The sequence below is a fragment of the Parasteatoda tepidariorum genome, chromosome 1 (genome assembly GCF_982258835.1).
Source record: "Parasteatoda tepidariorum strain Cologne lab strain chromosome 1, Ptep-v5.0, whole genome shotgun sequence".
Classification (NCBI taxonomy): domain Eukaryota; kingdom Metazoa; phylum Arthropoda; class Arachnida; order Araneae; family Theridiidae; genus Parasteatoda; species Parasteatoda tepidariorum.
In genome coordinates, this window is record NC_141755.1 from 11,982,261 (window position 1) to 12,000,023 (window position 17,763).

Below are 17,763 nucleotides of genomic sequence, written 5' to 3' on the forward strand. Positions count from 1 at the left end.
GTAAAATATAATTCTTTTCAATGTATCTCTTTTTCTGTCTTAACGAGAATTATGATGTAATTTCGTTTATATTTTTAAAATTATATTTAATGAAAACTTAAAATATTTGCTAAATAATAAAATAAATTCTGTTAAAAAACAATTGCAAACAAATTTTCTTAAAATAATTCCTACATTTTAATTAAAAAAATGAAACATGACAATATTTTTAAAAAAGCTCAAATAAATTTTAAAAAATTGATTAATTAAAGCTTTAAAAAAGTTTAAATTAATTAAAGCTTTAAGCTTTAAAAAAGCCTAAATTAATCAGTTTTTTTTTTTAAAAAAAAGCTTAAAGTTTGTAAATTAATTAATATTAATTAAAATAATAATAATAATTTTTACATTGAGTAAAACATACTAAATAGTTATATCAGAAATCTAGAAAAAAAAATCAACTGTCTCAGCTGGGATTTGAACCTCCAATCTCTCAGGTAGAAGAGGGATAGCTCAACATTTGTGCCCCGAAACCAGAGAAGTTAAAAAAAATTATTATTTTGCAAGTAAATGAACTAAAACTTTAAAGGGGCAAATTTTATGACAAAAGCAGCAGATATGGTAAATTTCCCCCTATACATCGTTTTCAGGCATGATCTTCAAGTTTAATTTCATTTGAATACATTTACAGATCCTAACTTACCTTGTAAGTGTTAAAATTAGTTACAAATTACGTCAACAGCTGGAGCTACTGAAAAACTATAATAGAATGTTTTCAAAATAACTATCATTTGCAGCAACACTGTGGTACAGACTTAAAGCAAGAAAAACAGACATTTATACAAATATTCAGAAGGAATCATCTACACAAAAAATTGTTTTTAATACTAAGAAAACATCACCTAATATAGCAACTAATTTTGAAACTTGAAGATGAAAGATAGTTTGTTTTCTAAGGAGGAAATAGCAAACCATACATTTCTATAGCATTTTCTTTAATTTATTTTTCAAATCGTCAGCCCTTTCTGTGACTTTTACATTTGAGGTAGCATCGCCGATTATGATTCTTATGCCATTATACATTACCAGTATTCAACACAATTTAACTCTTGCTCAATAAAGATCTTTAGAATGAAAATTCTAATTTCTCATAAAATGAATATGGGAGAATCATTTAAAGATTAATTCTAATAAACAAGTATTCTTTATTTCTTTAATTCATTCAAAGAGTTTATTAGATTAAGAAACAGTCAAAATGTAAGAAATTTACAGCGAATTTTAGATTGCTAGAAAGATTGCCCCAAGAAAATGATTGCTTTTAGTATAAATGGAATATTTTATGAACAAGATAACTATGCAATAATAAATTTAATGATAAGTTTTTACAGTAACGTCATAACAAAATTTTTTTTAAAATATTAACGTTTGAATGTAAAACCAATGTTAATATGCCATAGAGGAAAAACGTTAATCAAATAGCTATTCTAAACTATTCCATTCTAAGACACTTTTCAAACTTCAAAATAGAAAAAAGTGCAATTATAGTTTGACTGATCAAAAAGTTAAATGAAATAAACAACAGTAATAAAATGAATTTTATGTATTTCCTGAAAGAACATATATGGCATAGAATAGGTAGAATAGTGTGCTATGAGAAAATGTTTAATTTAGACTTTTTTATGTTTTTTTTTCCATTAAAAGACATTATACTATAACAAATTAAAATGACAAAACAAGCTTATTAATGACTCATATCAACTTTAACAAAAATATTTATTTATTTATACAATTAAATAAAAATTATTTCAATGTAAAAATATTTACAATTAAATCTCAATATTGTTAAGTACAGTAAAATACTTTTTTTTAAGTAAATTTAATAAATAAATAATTGAATTGGAAATACAAATTTATTCCCTTTAACGTTTCAAGCTAGGGTAACTCGTTTTAAGCTCTCAACAACATTAGTCACAGGTTCCCCACTTAAGCCATTCTGAAAGTTTTGAAACCTGAAATATTGAACATTAACATTAATAACTTATTTTCAGAAGTTATAATATACAACAATATAATTACATAAACAGAGGCGACACTCTTCAAAACTCACAAAACTTGACATTTTTGGCAATAGCTGATATGTTTATTAAGAGTAATATTTTCTGAGTTTTCACTCATTTTCAGAAAAAAAATTCCCTGACTTTTCCAGACATATCAGATAAATTTCAAAGAAAATCAGAACCATATTTTATCCACACCATGTAATTGTTCATCAGAGAACTTTTATTTTTTCTATTTATTATGTCAAATATCAGATTTTGTGAGCTAAAACCCATAATAAAATGAGAATGCTAACATGGAAAAGTTTCACTAAAAAGTAGAATTTTAGGAAATAATTGTAATAGATGTTAAAATTATTTAACTTGATAACTGATTACTGTTACTGATGATTCTAAGAATGGTTACTTTTCAGGTATAAAAAAGGAATTTTCCAGATTTTTTGTAAAAAATTGAGACTTTCCCCGACAATTCCCTGCTTTTTAAAATTAAAATTAAATTTCCTGACAATTTGCAGGTTTTCCCTGACTTGTGGAAGCCCTGTATTTATTATTTCATAAACTAAATATCAGAAAAAGAAATATTAAAGCAATTATACTGTTAAGATGCTGAAACTAAAGTAGAATTGTTTTAAAAAAGCATTTAAAAATAAAAAGATAGTTTAATAAATTACTCTTTTAAATAAAAAATTTTGTCACGCTCTATTGCTTAACCCCTTAACGATCGGTTAATTTTCAAGAAAACGGTCATAAAAGTGACTATTTTTTTATCCCTGAAAATTATATAAAAATATGCGTATGAACAATATATATATATTCATTTTTAATTTTTGATTTGTTTAAACTTGAAATTTTAAAACATTAAATTCTTAGGAAAAGCCAACATTCAGGGATACTATGACTTAATGTTGGTTTTCCAGCAAGCAAGGAAAATTTAAAAAATATGTGTTTTAAACATTAAAAAAGAATTTTATTAAACTTACGTAAACAAAAAAATATGTGTTTTAAACATTAAAAAAGAATTTTATTAAACTTACGTGAACTTACGTAAACAAAGCATGAGATACAAAGACCAATGTCACAATCTGGACAGTAGTACCGAGTTTCCTTCTTACATCTCTTATTGTTTTCATCTCCTCTGGAGCAATAAAACTAACTATCTACAATTACCTTAAAAATATCCTGGTACTGCCACCTGGTGTGTAAAATGAGAAATGAAATGTTTTCCGGGCAAAAGAACTGAATTAGTTTTATTCTTATTGGTGCGTTACTACTGAACACTCTAGCCCAGAAATGTCACGGAAGCGAGAAATAGAGGGTGAAACCTCACCTCGTCATTTTCACGCGAGCGAGAAGGAAGGGATTAATTGGGTCATATTTCAAACAATTTACAAATTAAAAAATACTTACACTTTTTCATAGCGCAGCCTTTCTTGTGCAGAAACAGATGGTTTCATCTCATCAGCAACTTTCAATAAATTATTCTGATTGATGGACACACATAGAGTGCTCCTTCTCCTGGAGTTCCTCCTTTCAAGAATACCATAGAAGTTTTCTTTAATTACAGCAACCTAATGTGTATTAAGTCAAAATTTAATAAGCAATCATTTTTAAATGCATAACACTTAGACGAATTGAGACTTTCTTTTATGTTGGAATTAGATAAGAGGTGGGAGAAACAGGTAGTTGGCACTCTTTTTACTTTAATTGAATTGTACTTTCAAATTAACATTTTGTCTGAATAGATACCTGATTTCAGCAGTAACAATTAATCATATATTTGACAGTTTGTTAAGTGACTGCTATCATCATGAATAACACTACTGATCATCCTTGGGGGCAGAATTTACCAAATCTTCATTAATTCTAACTTGTCAGCAATCCCAATGCAGTTACTTAAACTCTATTACTGAAAAAAATTAGCTTTTTTTTTTCTTTTTCTTTTTTAAACTTTCAAAAATTAACATTTTTAGTTTCTTTTCTTCTTTTTTAGTTTTTTATTTTAATTTAAAAATTTTATTTTTATTTTTAAGCTACTCACTTCCAATGTTAACGCATATTGCAGTTGCGAAGATATCAAGTCAAGTAGGTTAAGGAAAATGATTCTGAAGTTTTTAAAAATCAATTCCCTTTCGCTACTAAATCACCAGGCTACTTTTTCTTTTAATTCCAGACTATAAAAGTTTTTAGATCATACAATAAATCTTTGCATCTGCAAAGGGAATAATCAATCCCAATTTGCAGCATCTACGAAAATTCATTTTTATTTTGTTTTAGATTTCAAAAAGGAAAAATTATCCCATAACTTTCATCAACAAAAATATACAAACATTTTCTTTCTTACTTTTTATCATTCTAATTTTTTTTTCTTACCTCACCTCTACACTTTTTCAACCATTTCCCCTAAGTTCTCTCTAAATTTGAGATGAAAAAATATCTGCAGTACCAGTTGTTATGCTAAAATGTTTTCTGCTACCAGACCACTCATTAATTTCAATACATCCCAGTTTTTTTTAAAAATCAAAATCACTCCAAAAAAGGCATTTCTATGCAATATGCAGATAGTCGTTGAGTGCAAAACTGCTTCCGTTCATTTTCGTATCAAACATTCGTCATTCAAAAAAGGTTAAAAATAAGTTTTTAGCCCTTTCCCCTACAATAATAATTTTAGAGCTAAATTTTTCAACTGTGTCTTGTATCTAAATAATATGCCATCTTTGAATCTCATAGTGTCTACTTCACTAGAAAAAAAAACTGAATTCTGTTGCTTATGCCATATAATGCAATGAATAATTACTGCATATTATGCAATGAATAATTATTAATTACTGCATCATATTATTCAAAATGTTAGTTTACTTGATGTTAGGTGAATCATTTGGACAAGTACATCAGAAATAAAAAAAAGTTAGAAGCTAAAATCGTCTGTGGGTTGAATGCAATGGAATAAGATTGTCCAGAATACCTACGATAGTGCTCACTTCTAAAAGGAGCTACTTTTAATAAGAGAAATGTAGTATTATTTGACACTATAAAGTTCTTGTTCTTTTTAATAATGCCAGACGGCGCTCTATACGTTTTCAGCTGCATCTTGTATCCAAATAATAAATAATAAGCCATCTTTGGATCTCATAATGTCGACTTTACTAGAAGAAAAGACTAAATTCTGTCGTGTATACCATATTAGGCAATCAAATATGTTTCTTTGCTTGAACAAAATACTGTATTCAGATAAAGCTTATTCTTATGGATATTTTTTGGAAAAATTTAAAAAAAACAATGCACATTTTAAAATTAATGAGGGATAGTATAGATCATCATAAGTTCTCTCAATACATTCCATTGTGCAGTGATTGTCTCATTTGAAAGAATAGTTGCATCAATGTGGGCTGTACTACCTTAAAATTTAAAACATAATCTTTTTTCATAAAAGATATTTAACAGTTTTTAAATTAATACTGTTATGTTAATTTAATATATCTAATCATTTCCTTCTATGTGCATTTTAGCATTTAAATTAAAAGAGTTTATCAATAAAATTAGACTTCCTAAGCCCATAAAAATGAGTGATGAAACCAAGCAAATTAAAAACATTTTTAATAGATTTTACTTATTCAGTAAGAACATCAGATTTAAAAAATAAATTAAGCTAAAAATAGGCAATGCAGCTTTAAAGAAATAAATATAACATAAATTTAGGGGTAAGAAACATAATATGCTTTAACCAATGCAATAATTTTACATAATAACATTTTTAAGGAAGAAAATAAAAAATTTAACCATTATAAAAAATAGCAACCTACATCTTGAATAATCTTCTGGCCATCTTCATAAGTAGGAGTTTTTAAACCTTCTTCTATTGCAGGCATAAAAAGTAATTTGTTGCTAGCAACTTTGTACGATAAATCATTAGAACCAGTTGAATAGCGTCCTGAAAAGGCATAAAATGATAGTTAACACAATATATCACAAAAAACTCATCATTAAACAAACAATTCTTTATTATTGCCTTTAAATTCCTCTGACTCAGTGGTCAAATAAGGCAAGTTTTAATTTTTATGACCTGGTTTCTTCAAAGATGATTTGTTAGACTACAAAGTCAGTTTTCATTTTTTCTATCCTTATATGTTTATCTAAAAACACCTTAGTGTATATATCTTGGACTTTTGATAATGATTTTAAAAATATATATCATAAAAAATAGATTATGATACACCATGTTTATATTTTTGAGAGAATTTCCTTCCTTAAAATACAGATGTTACTTAGTTTGGTAAAGATGGAAATATAGCTTAACTACTACATGGTCGTAAAATTCTAATCTGTAAAAATATAATTTAAATTACATTTTCAGCGTTTTTTTTAAATATAATTCTTTTTTTAATATTTACAATAATCTAATTTTTATTTTTTGGCACCCTAACCCCATTCCTATGTCTCATGTATGCAAACGATAGAGACAGACATCAATTAAACAGTAATAAATTTGGAATAAGATAATAAACGCGATAAAAGAGTTAAATAATAGCATCAGCCTTTTTAAGCTCATTGACAATCAAAAATTACATCATTTATAATGAATCAGAAAAACAAGTATAAACAAGCAAGTTACTAGTGGATGAGCTTTGAGCATCATGCAGAGCCTCAATATGAGCAGTGTACAATAAGGCCTGTAAATCAGCTCCTGAAAAATATTCTGTTTTAGCAGCAATAAATTGAAAATCAACATCTTCATTTAAAGGCAACCTGGAGGACAAGCATTTTAAAATGTCCAGTCTCTCCTCCTATATAAAAAGAAGTCAAAATATAAATATAGTTGATTATTGGTAATTATTACAAATTTTAAGTAAGTCAAAAGACATATATATTTAACTATTGATAATAATAACAAGTTTTTCTTTCAATTTTAAATATATTAATTAAGAATAAAGTTATACTAAAATATAAACCTATATAAATAAAGTTAAATAAACCTAAATTGAAATGTGCTTATTAAATAGCAAATGCACATTGATAAAGGAAAGCTATTATTTTCACATCCCTTTGAACCACATTTAGTTCTTTTTCTTTTTAATCAATTTTCAACATAAAATAATAATTTATATACATTACCCTTTCATAAAACAAAGCAAAAATAGTATTGACTTAAACCAGTGTCTATTTTTTTTTAATACAAAATCAGTTGATTTAAATCATGCCAGCCCTGTTAAAAATTAGCTATCAACGTTAAATTTGCCATTTTTAAACAAATTTAAACTCTTGAAATTAAGCACTGAATTTGTAAAAGAAATCAATAATTGAAATGAACACAAAAAACACTATAAATTAAAAAATATAAGATAATACCAAGTTTTAGAAGTATTATAAAAAAAATTCATAAAGTATTGTTTATTTTTATGCTAGTCATTCATATTTCAAAAAAAAATTTGCAGTATTTTTTACTGCTAGAGCCACGTTTCCATATTGAGCAAAAATGCAGTTTTCACATAACTTATAGTCCTTAAATATCAGCTTAGTTTTTCTTTTTTTTTTTGCGAAATATCTTCATTTAAAAAATAAACTTGTCTCTACCGTTTTTTCCCATGTAACTTTACCTTTTCCCCCTTCATTTCTAAGAATCTTTTTAGCAACGTATCCTGGAAAATACCTAAGTTAGTTAGATAGATATTGAAGATTATTTAATTATTTCCTATATCTTTGAAAATATTCCAAAAACAATTTACGGTGTCAAACTTCATCATTAAGGTACCCTTCCCGTAAACGGACAACTCTCATAAGTGGACAATTTTTTCCGTCTCAAGAATGTCCGCTTAACCGATGTTTCACTGTACATATATATTAAGAAACAAAGTGAATTCACCATTATTTACATTTTAGTTAATAACTAAGTGAAATAATAAAATTTTTCTGAATCAGGAAATCGTTACAATACGAACAAAGTAATCCAAATCAGGCTCTCATTTTAATACAGAGAAAATATTTTAAATAAATATAGATTTCATTTTAATAATTTCATACTTCAGATGGAAGTGGGCAAAGAATACATTTGTCTAAACGACCAGGCCTCAATAATGCAGGGTCAATCAACTCAGGTCTACTAGAAGCAGCTAACACGTGTACACCTGCAAAATATTACAATATATTAAGACAAAAAATATACATATAGTTTAAACAAGAACAACAAAAGAAAGATATTTTTAACAACAAAAAAAAGAGTTTATGCAAAAAAAAAAGTTTACAATTATGTAAAACTAATACTGAACATGTCATGATTTACAACAGAAGTAGATAAGCTCATACCTTCTAATGATTCCACGCCATCTAACTGAGTCAATAACTGATTCACAACTCTATCAGTTACCCCTGTGCTATCATGACCACGCCTAAATTATACAGACAAATTTAGATCAAAATATGTGTCTTCATTTAAGTTTTGGGAAAAATCATTAAAATAATTTACATAAAAAAAAATTTTTTAAAAAGCATTTTATGAAAAATGGAAGAGTGTTTTTTTATATGGGATATAGAACAAAAGTATTTTCTTCACTCTATTTCCGAAAAATTGGTTGTAATAAAATTTTTTCCTAAAGGTCTAATATTTGAGGTACTATATTTTATTACAAAGTTAGACTTGTAGACATGCATTAGAATTTTATAACATATTTTGAAACAAACATTGTTCACTAGAAAAATTAAAACTTTCTCTTTTCATAAAGCATTTATTATAATAACTTTGAAGTGTTTAAAATTAATGAAACAAGTTAAAGCACATGAAAAAAAACAAATACCAAATTTTTTTCTTTAAAAAATCTTGGTTTTACTCCTCAAACAGTAGAGATATACTATAATTATTGAAAAAAAAATTCATTGTAACGGAAATAAAATTTTTAAAAAAACTTACGCACAATTTCAAACACACCAGTGTTAGAATTCTGAACATTTAATATGATCTCCTTAGCAAGAAAATATGACACAATGTTTTTTTGTTAATTTGAATTGATTCATACCATATTTATTTATATCCTCTTTCATATTTAAAATATAACAGAAAAATAATTATAAAATATCACACTTTTTAAAAGAAAAATATAGTTAAATAAACATACCTAGGCGCAATAGAATCAAATTCATCAAAGAAAAGAATGCAAGGTCTCGCTGCTGTAGCTCTAAAACAAAAATTAATTAATTTCATTAAAAACAAGACATTGCAAAATGAATAGTTTAATCTAATAGTTTAAATTCATTGAACAGGGTATCCAATTCATGGGTTTATGACTACTAGTGGTTTTTTAATAATGAACTTTTTAAATAATAAAAAATTACATCAAACATGCTTTTCATTTTCACAAAACCAACTTGACTATTGAATTGACATTATGCGCCATTTTCAAAATTAGCGTAAAGGGTGCTGTCTTAAAACAGGCTTAACTTGACCTAAAAGTCAACATGAACTATTATAAATTCAAAGCAGTTATAAAAATAGCATATTATAATGAGAAGAAACGTTATTTCGTGGGACAACAGAGACTTCAAAAAACACATTAAAAACTATGGACATAAAAATTTATTACCTTTTAAAAAGATCTCTAATAGCTTGCTCACTAGCACCAATATATTTAGACAGAAGTTCAGGACCCTATAATTTAAAATGTTAATCATCAGCAAAAAAAATGAAACAATGATTTACAATATTATTTTCATTTTTAAAAATTGGCTATATACAGTAAACAAATAATAAATTTGATCATCTAATAAAATAATATTTGATCATCAAACAAATTCAATAACAAAAGTTTAAATAAATTGCTTTACAATATATAAGTAGTATTCACATAGTATAAGTATTTATAACACAAAATTCTTCAGATTTTTTATTTAGATTAATAAAAATAATGCAGAAGCTGACCTTTTAAATTTCAAGTAATCAATAAAACATAATTTTACTCCAAATTATAAAAAGTTATAAACAAAAAGGATGATTATTTTTTTTAAAAATATTTATTCAGTAGATCTATATATTCCAATTATGTAAACCGCAAACCGTCTTAGAGCACTTTAACTTCGTGGGTGTAAACAAAAAAATCACATTGAAGGAAAATCGAAAAATGAACAAAATCATTAACTGTTCTCAGGCTACAAAGAAAAACTATTTGCTAAAAGGTCTAAACCAAACCAAAATTGATGAAATTTTCTGTTATTAATTCTATTGATTTTATAATTTAATTCTTTTTTCTTCTTTAAACAAGACTTAAGTGCATGTTTTTGAATTTCAAAGTAATTTGCATCAAAAAATTATTTTAAAACATTTAAAAATGTGTGTATTTCCGAGTTATGTTAAATAAAGGTCTTCTGTACATAACCCTTTGACGGTCAGGGAAACAAGCAGTTTTCGTTTCATTAATTGTGCAGCATTATGAGCAAACAGTAGTCGAAAGTGGCAGCTGTTTTCCCCCGCCGTTCTTCCGAAAATGTCACCCTTCTCTGGCGGTGCCGTAGATAGCTCGCCTCAAGCGTTTTAAAAATTTCTTAAAGTAGTACATAAATAACAGTTTTTACGTTCTTTAAAATAATTAATAAATTATAATTATTAATAGTAAATTATAAATGATTATAATCAATTATATAAATAATAGTTAATTATAAATATAAGACAAATATTAAATTGAAAAGACTAAATAAATACAACTAATGTATAACTTTATGAAGCATTTAAATACAGTAATTACCTAAATACTCTGAACAAAGTCTTTGTCAGACACAAAACTTGATAAGCTTTCTGTATCACAATCATAATCATCATCATAATTATCTAACTTTCGCTTTTCAGCCATTTTACTTTACAAACACCCTAAAAAACACGCCAAAATACGCATAAAAAGAAGAAGGTAAAAAAATTAATTCCCCCTTCATTATGAATAGAAATTCATGGAACTCATACTGCCATCTGTAGACAGTAAAACTAACTACGTTTCGCGAGTAGGATTCGTTTTTAGCATAATCAATGCGGAATAATAATGGCGAACAAGCTCAGCTCGTCAGCGTGCATTGGCGAAAAATTTCACTATGCGAGTAGTGCTCGCTACTTACCATTACGGTGAAATCTTGCTCCCGAGCGGAATTCATTTGCGCACATTATGAAGCACGATTTGATTGCGAGCCGAACTCGTTCATAGCCGTCAAAGGGCTAAAAATATGAAGCAAGTTTTGTCCAATGGAAAATATTTAAAGAGAGATATCATATCAACTACTAGTAAATGAATGAGAATAAAACTAATCATATATTACTTTTATGCTAATAAAATTCAGTCCACATTCATTCGCAATTACTCCTGCCAGCAAAGTTTTTCCTGTTCCAGGAGCCCCATACAATAGAATATTGGTCTGTGGCTTCAAATGGTAGTTCTTGAAAATTTGTTTGTACTGAAACAATATTTATTAACAAAATAAGAAAAATGTATACTACAAAAAAGAAATAAAATGATAAAAATAAAACAATAAGAACATGAAGAATCACAACAGTCTACAAGTGATTGCTAAAAAAGTAACTCAAGTCACAATATAATGAGATTATAACTTAAAACTTCAAATTTCATGCAATCAGTGCTGCTCTCTAACAGCCACTTATATAACAAAAAGATTTCTAATTAAATAAATGTCTGCTGTGAACAAAGAATTAACTAATAAATATCTGTATTGTCCGCAGGAAATGCTTGAACGGTTTCCTTACTGAGTGAAAGTTTCCTTTCATCTATATTTATTTTAGCTATAATTATTATTTAATAATTGATAATTTTAAGCAACTTGTGCTCAGCAACTTGAATTACTTTATGTTAGTTTGACTGGAAAAAGAATTTTTTCTTATACACACATGAATGTCCTTACAGAACCAGTAAAAATTAGTTTACAAAGCTTATTAGAGAGTAGAAACATACAAAACTAGTACCGCAACAGCTAGTGGTAAACAAAGATAAACACTGTCTGCATCAAGATACAGCAAGGAATAAAACTCATAAAGCATTAATACTCATAAAGAAGTTCTCATAAAGCAGTAAGAACAGTTAAGACATTCAAGCACATAATAGTTTGCCTAATCATGAATTCTAATAAACAATGTTATAATGGCAATAAAAATTATAGTTCAATAAAAAATAAGCACCTTTTAAGTACTTTTCAAGCACTCAAAAATATTTTTAAGCACCATATACATTAACAAAATGCAAAATAATTTTCAGATCTTTAATGATCATGATAAAATAACTAGTTTTTGAAAAGGAACTCTTTTCTTGATTATATTAGCCATTAAAATATTATCAAGAGACTTTTTGGTTCGATTTCAGAGGGGGGGAATGAAGCTTGAAATTGAGAATATCAATGCAGCAGAGTTGCACATGAGAGTGAAATAATCTCAATGAACCCAGCTCACATGTGGACTCACAAGTATTTCATCAAACCTGTAAAATAATTGGCGCTTTTATGCGCTATGGACCGACGGTACGCTGAAATAGATTGTGTTTGAATGAATTGTGAAAAGCACGCTTTTGCATAATACGGTGCGAAAATTGACACGGTGAAGAAGAAAAAATCTCATTTTCAAAGAGGGGAAATTAAGAACTTTTTTTTTAAAAAAAATGAAAAAAGCACCTTTAGGGGCTTTTAAAAAACGAAAATCGAAAATAAACACCTTTAAGCACTTTTTAAAACGCTACACACCATGTAAGCACTTGGAGTTATTTTCAAAGACGAAGGACAATAAATTAACATGCTTCCACTCATACCATTTTACGATAAGAGTTTCTCCAATAAAAATATATGTTATGCAAGATGTGCCAATCCACAACTCTGCCCTCTGGTGACTAACCACATGACCACTAAATAACTGTAAGATTTAAATCTTAACAAAACCCTGAATTCGACAAGTACCTTCATTAAGTGAAAGCTTTGTAAATGTCCACTGCCAGAATGCTACACACTGCGCACAAACCTTATATCTGATATTGGAGTATACACAAGTATATGTAAACCTTTTTTTCAACCCTTGAAATAGAGAATACAGTGGAGCATCGTTTATACGACGATCACTTATACGACATATACATTTATACATTTTAGTGTGGTCCCAAATCATTCCTATTCATTTTAATGTAAAAATATATCGTTTGTACGACGCACAGAATCGGTTATACGTCGGTTTTTAGATTTTGTTCACGTTTATTTAATTTTTTTATTTTTTCTTGTGTATTTTAAAAAAGGGCGGAATTTGCCAACATGAATGATACAGAAAAGTGTGCCAACAAGGGATGACAATCGTAATTTTTACCAGATGACTGAAAAAACTAGACAATGTTATGAAGAGGCAAAAACGAAAAATTTTGCTATTCATCGACCAATGTCCAGCGCACCCATCGATACTAATTATTTTGGAAAATGTAAAAGCTCTCTTTTTTCTGCAAATTGCACAAGTGCGCTTCAGCCATTAGATTAGGCCGTGATTAGAAATCTAAAATTGCATCATAGAAAGCAGTAAGTTCAACTCACTATTCAAAGCATTGTAGAGACTAATAGCAAGAAAATATAATTAAAGGTAACATACATTCAAATTGCTCACTGCAATTTTTCTTCTTTGGTTATTTGTTTATTTTGCTTAGTCTAATTTAGAAATTTATGTAAATTAACACGTTAAACATTAAAATTAACTGAAAGAGTTAGTTTCAGTTTTAGAAGTAAAAATCGATTATACGACGTTTTGCGGTGGTCCCTTCGGCGTCGTATAAACGATACTCCACTGTACTTCCAAATGATTTTTTTTGCCCAATATTAAATATTGTTATATCGATTGTAATTTTTTTTTATAATAACTCTATGTAAATAGACTTATATGGAAATAGACAAGAAAAAATTGATTTGTAACTAACTCATTTACCAATAGCAACTAACTGTATAACTTACTAATATTTCTACTTCAACTTTAAAATAATTAACACTTCAATCTGATCTGTAAGGATGTTATTTATATTTTTCATTTCTTTTAAAATTTTAGGTAATTAATGTATAGTATAAAAGGAATAAATGAATAGTGTCTTAAATAAATAATTAAAGGAAAAAACATTGTTGGAATAATCTTACATATTTGTGAGGAAAAAAACAAACTAAAATACAGCTACAACTCACAGGTCACAAGAATAGCAAAAAAATTAATCAAAACTTTGTACATCTTTTACCCATAACACTCAAAACACACTGTTTATGTTGACTTCCAAATTGTTTCACTACTTATTTCAGGAATATAACAAAACAAAACAAAATTATATAAAAAAACTTTAAGAAATATGAACTCATAAAAAGAGCTTTCATTTATTTGTGAATTACTTTATACATTTATATTGTAAGCAAATCTATTGGAATGTATTCTACATATTTTTAAGTAAGAGGATACATAACAATAAATAGTGTTATCTTTAATGCCTTACCTTTATAGGCCACGTGATAATTTGCTGAACAACTTTTTTTACATCACTTAAACCTCCAACATCCTGCCAAGACTTGTGCTCATGTGTTTGAAGAGGAATTCCCTGCAGGGAAGAAGGAATATACCCCTCCAATGCCATTTCCAAATCTTCCACATTTAATATCACTTCAAGCGCTTTATCACTATCAGCTAACGAAATACAAAGACATTTTTTTTTTTTTACAAATTTAAAACAATATATAAAAATAAAGAAATTAAATAGATTATTAATCAATTAAAATAACATTATTGTGAGTTTAAGAGAAGATTTAATCACAATATGGTATGTGACTTTCAAAAATTGTTCATTTAATGGTAATATTAAATTTATTTAACTATTACCTAAATTAAAATCATATTCAAATAATTAACTATCAGGAAAAGGTCTTTACTTTTTAATAGACTTTTAAAAATTTCATTAAGCTAAAAATAGAAAAAAAATTTCTAGAATAAAAAAACAAGCTCTAAATTCTACAATCAAAAACAAAGGATGCTAAAGTAATCCTTTATTTCTTATGCTTGAAATATTTTAAAACTTAGTTAATTTTTGAGTAAAAGACTAAAAAAATTCATTTTTAAACCAAATTAAATTTATAAAGAATAGGCTGTAACACCAGCAACAGAAACCCTCCAGCACACCAGGGGACATTTCAGATTATTACAACAACTGCAGATAATTGTCCAGATAAGCTTTTTTTTAAAACTATAAAAACATGCAAACAAATAGAGGGAAATTGCTGAGACTTCTTTTTAAAACACTCTGAACTGGTTTCTAATAAAAATTAAAAAGATGAATTGAGAGAACTCAACAAAGAAAGCAAAGAATTTCTTCTGTTGTTTAATTCCAAGCTTAACTGATTCCATTTTTTTAAGAATCCGTATAAAATTCATATGAAATGTAATTTAAATTTAAACGCAATTTTTTTATGAATAAAGACCTTATATTCGCATATTTTCTAACATGTATGTTTAATAAGCTGAATTTTTACAATCATAATCTCTGTCTGACTATGATGAGGTCACTGACCACCCTGAATAACTTTTGATCTAATGATCAGATTTTCAAGTTATAGGACTCAATATCAATGGCTTGAGTGGATGATCTCAAAACTATATTTTAAGTTACACAATCAGACTCAAAAACAAACTTACCATGAGAAAACGTACGGATTCGAAGGGCATTCGTATTTCTGACCCTTAAAATATAAGGGGGTAGTCACAATTTGGGAATAATGGTTTCCATAGCTTGGTCAGGAGGGTGCTCTAAAGTTTGGACCTCTTAATATTAATTATGTTTTCTGCGCATTTCCCCATATCTCGAGAACCTTTAAAGCCAATTAAAAATTTTTGACCACAATTATAGAATTTATTTATCCAAAGACAATTCTAAAAAACAAAATTTTAGTAAATATTTATTATTTTATTCAATGATAGAGAAAAAAGATTAAATTGTAAGGATTACAATTTTTTGCATCATTTTAAAGTATTTAATTTTACATGGCTAAATCTAATATTTGAGCCAAATTGTTGAATAGTTACTGAGAAAATTCATTTTAAATGCACGACTTTTTTAAAATTCGATTTTTCAGAAACTATTCAACCAATTTCATTCAAATTTTATATTTTGCCACATAAAATTAAATACTTTAAAGTTATGCAAAAAATTGCATACCTTGCAATTCAAAATATTTTCGACCGTCATTAAATAAAATAATAAAAAATAATAAATATTTTCTAAAATTTATTTTTGCATGGAATTATCTTTGGATAAACCAATTTCATAATTGCGTGTAAAAATTATTCAATTCAGCAAAAAAGTTCTCGAGATATAGCGAAATATGCAAAAAGTAAAATCAATATTAACAAGTCCAAGCTTTGGATCGTTCTCCTGGCCCAACTGTGGGGAATGTATTTCCCAGATTGCATCTACCCCCTATATTTCGGGGGTCAAAAAGCCAAATCCTATGGGGGGAAAAGTATTTTTATTCAGAGAAAGTAGGTTTTTGTGTCTGATTTCAGAATTTAAAATATCATATGCACTGATTAATTAATTAGCATATTTGAAGTCACTCCCTAAAATCATTAAGATTGAATCCTAGAATGTGAAGATTCAATCATTAGATCACAAGTTATTCAGGATGGTCTATTTTTTAGGGCACTGTACAATTTGTTTGAATTATTTACTTGACTTCAAAATTTGAAATGGTATTGTACTAAGTTTTATCAAATCATTTCATGTTATCATACAAATATTAAATAGTAGTATGAAAATAATTTCATTAGGTCAGCTTTAATAAAAATTTCAATTAGGTATTCCATTAAAAAATATTAAGAACGAGCTACTATTTAGAGTTTAAAAACACCTAACAACTTTTATTCAAAATAAAAATTAAACAATGCTCTTGTTTACAGTTAAAGTGACTCTAAAAATTTAAAGGAACAGGTATGGGAGTCACTGAGTATTTAATTTTTCTTTCTGGGAGGAAGCAAACTTAAAATATTAAATTACAATAGTTATCTAACATAAAATAGAAACATAAAAAGAAATCGAATGAATTAAAAAACGTATAAAAAGGTATTGAATAAATTTTCCTCACAGTGCTAAATTTCTGCAAAATGATTAATTTACTTTAATGACTTGAATTTAATTTGATGATAATTCATGAACATTTTTTTATGTGTTTGAAGTATGAGAAAAGAGATTTTTTGATATTTAGAATTATCAAGGAAAACATTGTACATTCTACTCTCAACCCCTCTCACAGGAACAAAAAATGTACACAATTTTATTAGGAGAATTAAATATTCTAAAATTGATAATAAATCTGACAGTACCAGATTTTAGGTAATCAAAGATTTTCAAAAGTGAAAAATATATTAATATAGGCTATGCAACATACAGATAAAAAATCGTTTAGATGAAGATAGTGAAGTTTTTAATACATCATACCATTTCTAACCCAAGCAGCATGGGTAGCTCGATCGACCAGTGAATCTAAATCTTGTGCAACATAGCCTTCTGTTTTCGTAGCAACTTTTGACCAAGAGACAGATTCAATACTTTGATTAGAGATATGATCTTTTTTAATTACAAGAGAACACAAAATTTCTTCCCGCTCTTCCTGAGAAAAAAAATTTCACATTTTTAAAACTTAATTACATTTTCCCTTAAATGAAACAAGGAAACACAAAAATTAATATAAAATGTAAATGTTTATACAATAAAAA

At 27.2% G+C, this 17,763-nt stretch overlaps 1 protein-coding gene across 2 annotated transcripts in view; it reads right to left on the reverse strand.

Moving 5' to 3' along the window:
* Positions 1 to 1,732: 1,732 nt before the first annotated feature.
* Positions 1,733 to 17,763, reverse strand: part of LOC107454730 (peroxisomal ATPase PEX1) — a 38,233-nt gene continuing 22,202 nt past the window's right edge. For both annotated transcript variants that reach the window (XM_087159298.1, XM_043042017.3), the window contains exons 12-22: positions 17,486 to 17,657; positions 14,498 to 14,685; positions 11,316 to 11,450; positions 9,602 to 9,666; positions 9,137 to 9,196; positions 8,331 to 8,413; positions 8,049 to 8,152; positions 6,643 to 6,814; positions 5,834 to 5,961; positions 3,441 to 3,601; positions 1,733 to 1,985 (exon numbers count right to left, since the gene is read on the reverse strand). In XM_087159298.1, coding sequence (XP_087015424.1) covers positions 1,904 to 1,985; positions 3,441 to 3,601; positions 5,834 to 5,961; positions 6,643 to 6,814; positions 8,049 to 8,152; positions 8,331 to 8,413; positions 9,137 to 9,196; positions 9,602 to 9,666; positions 11,316 to 11,450; positions 14,498 to 14,685; positions 17,486 to 17,657 — 1,350 coding nt within the window. In that variant the 3' untranslated portion in view covers positions 1,733 to 1,903. The remainder of the gene's footprint in view (positions 1,986 to 3,440; positions 3,602 to 5,833; positions 5,962 to 6,642; positions 6,815 to 8,048; positions 8,153 to 8,330; positions 8,414 to 9,136; positions 9,197 to 9,601; positions 9,667 to 11,315; positions 11,451 to 14,497; positions 14,686 to 17,485; positions 17,658 to 17,763) is intronic.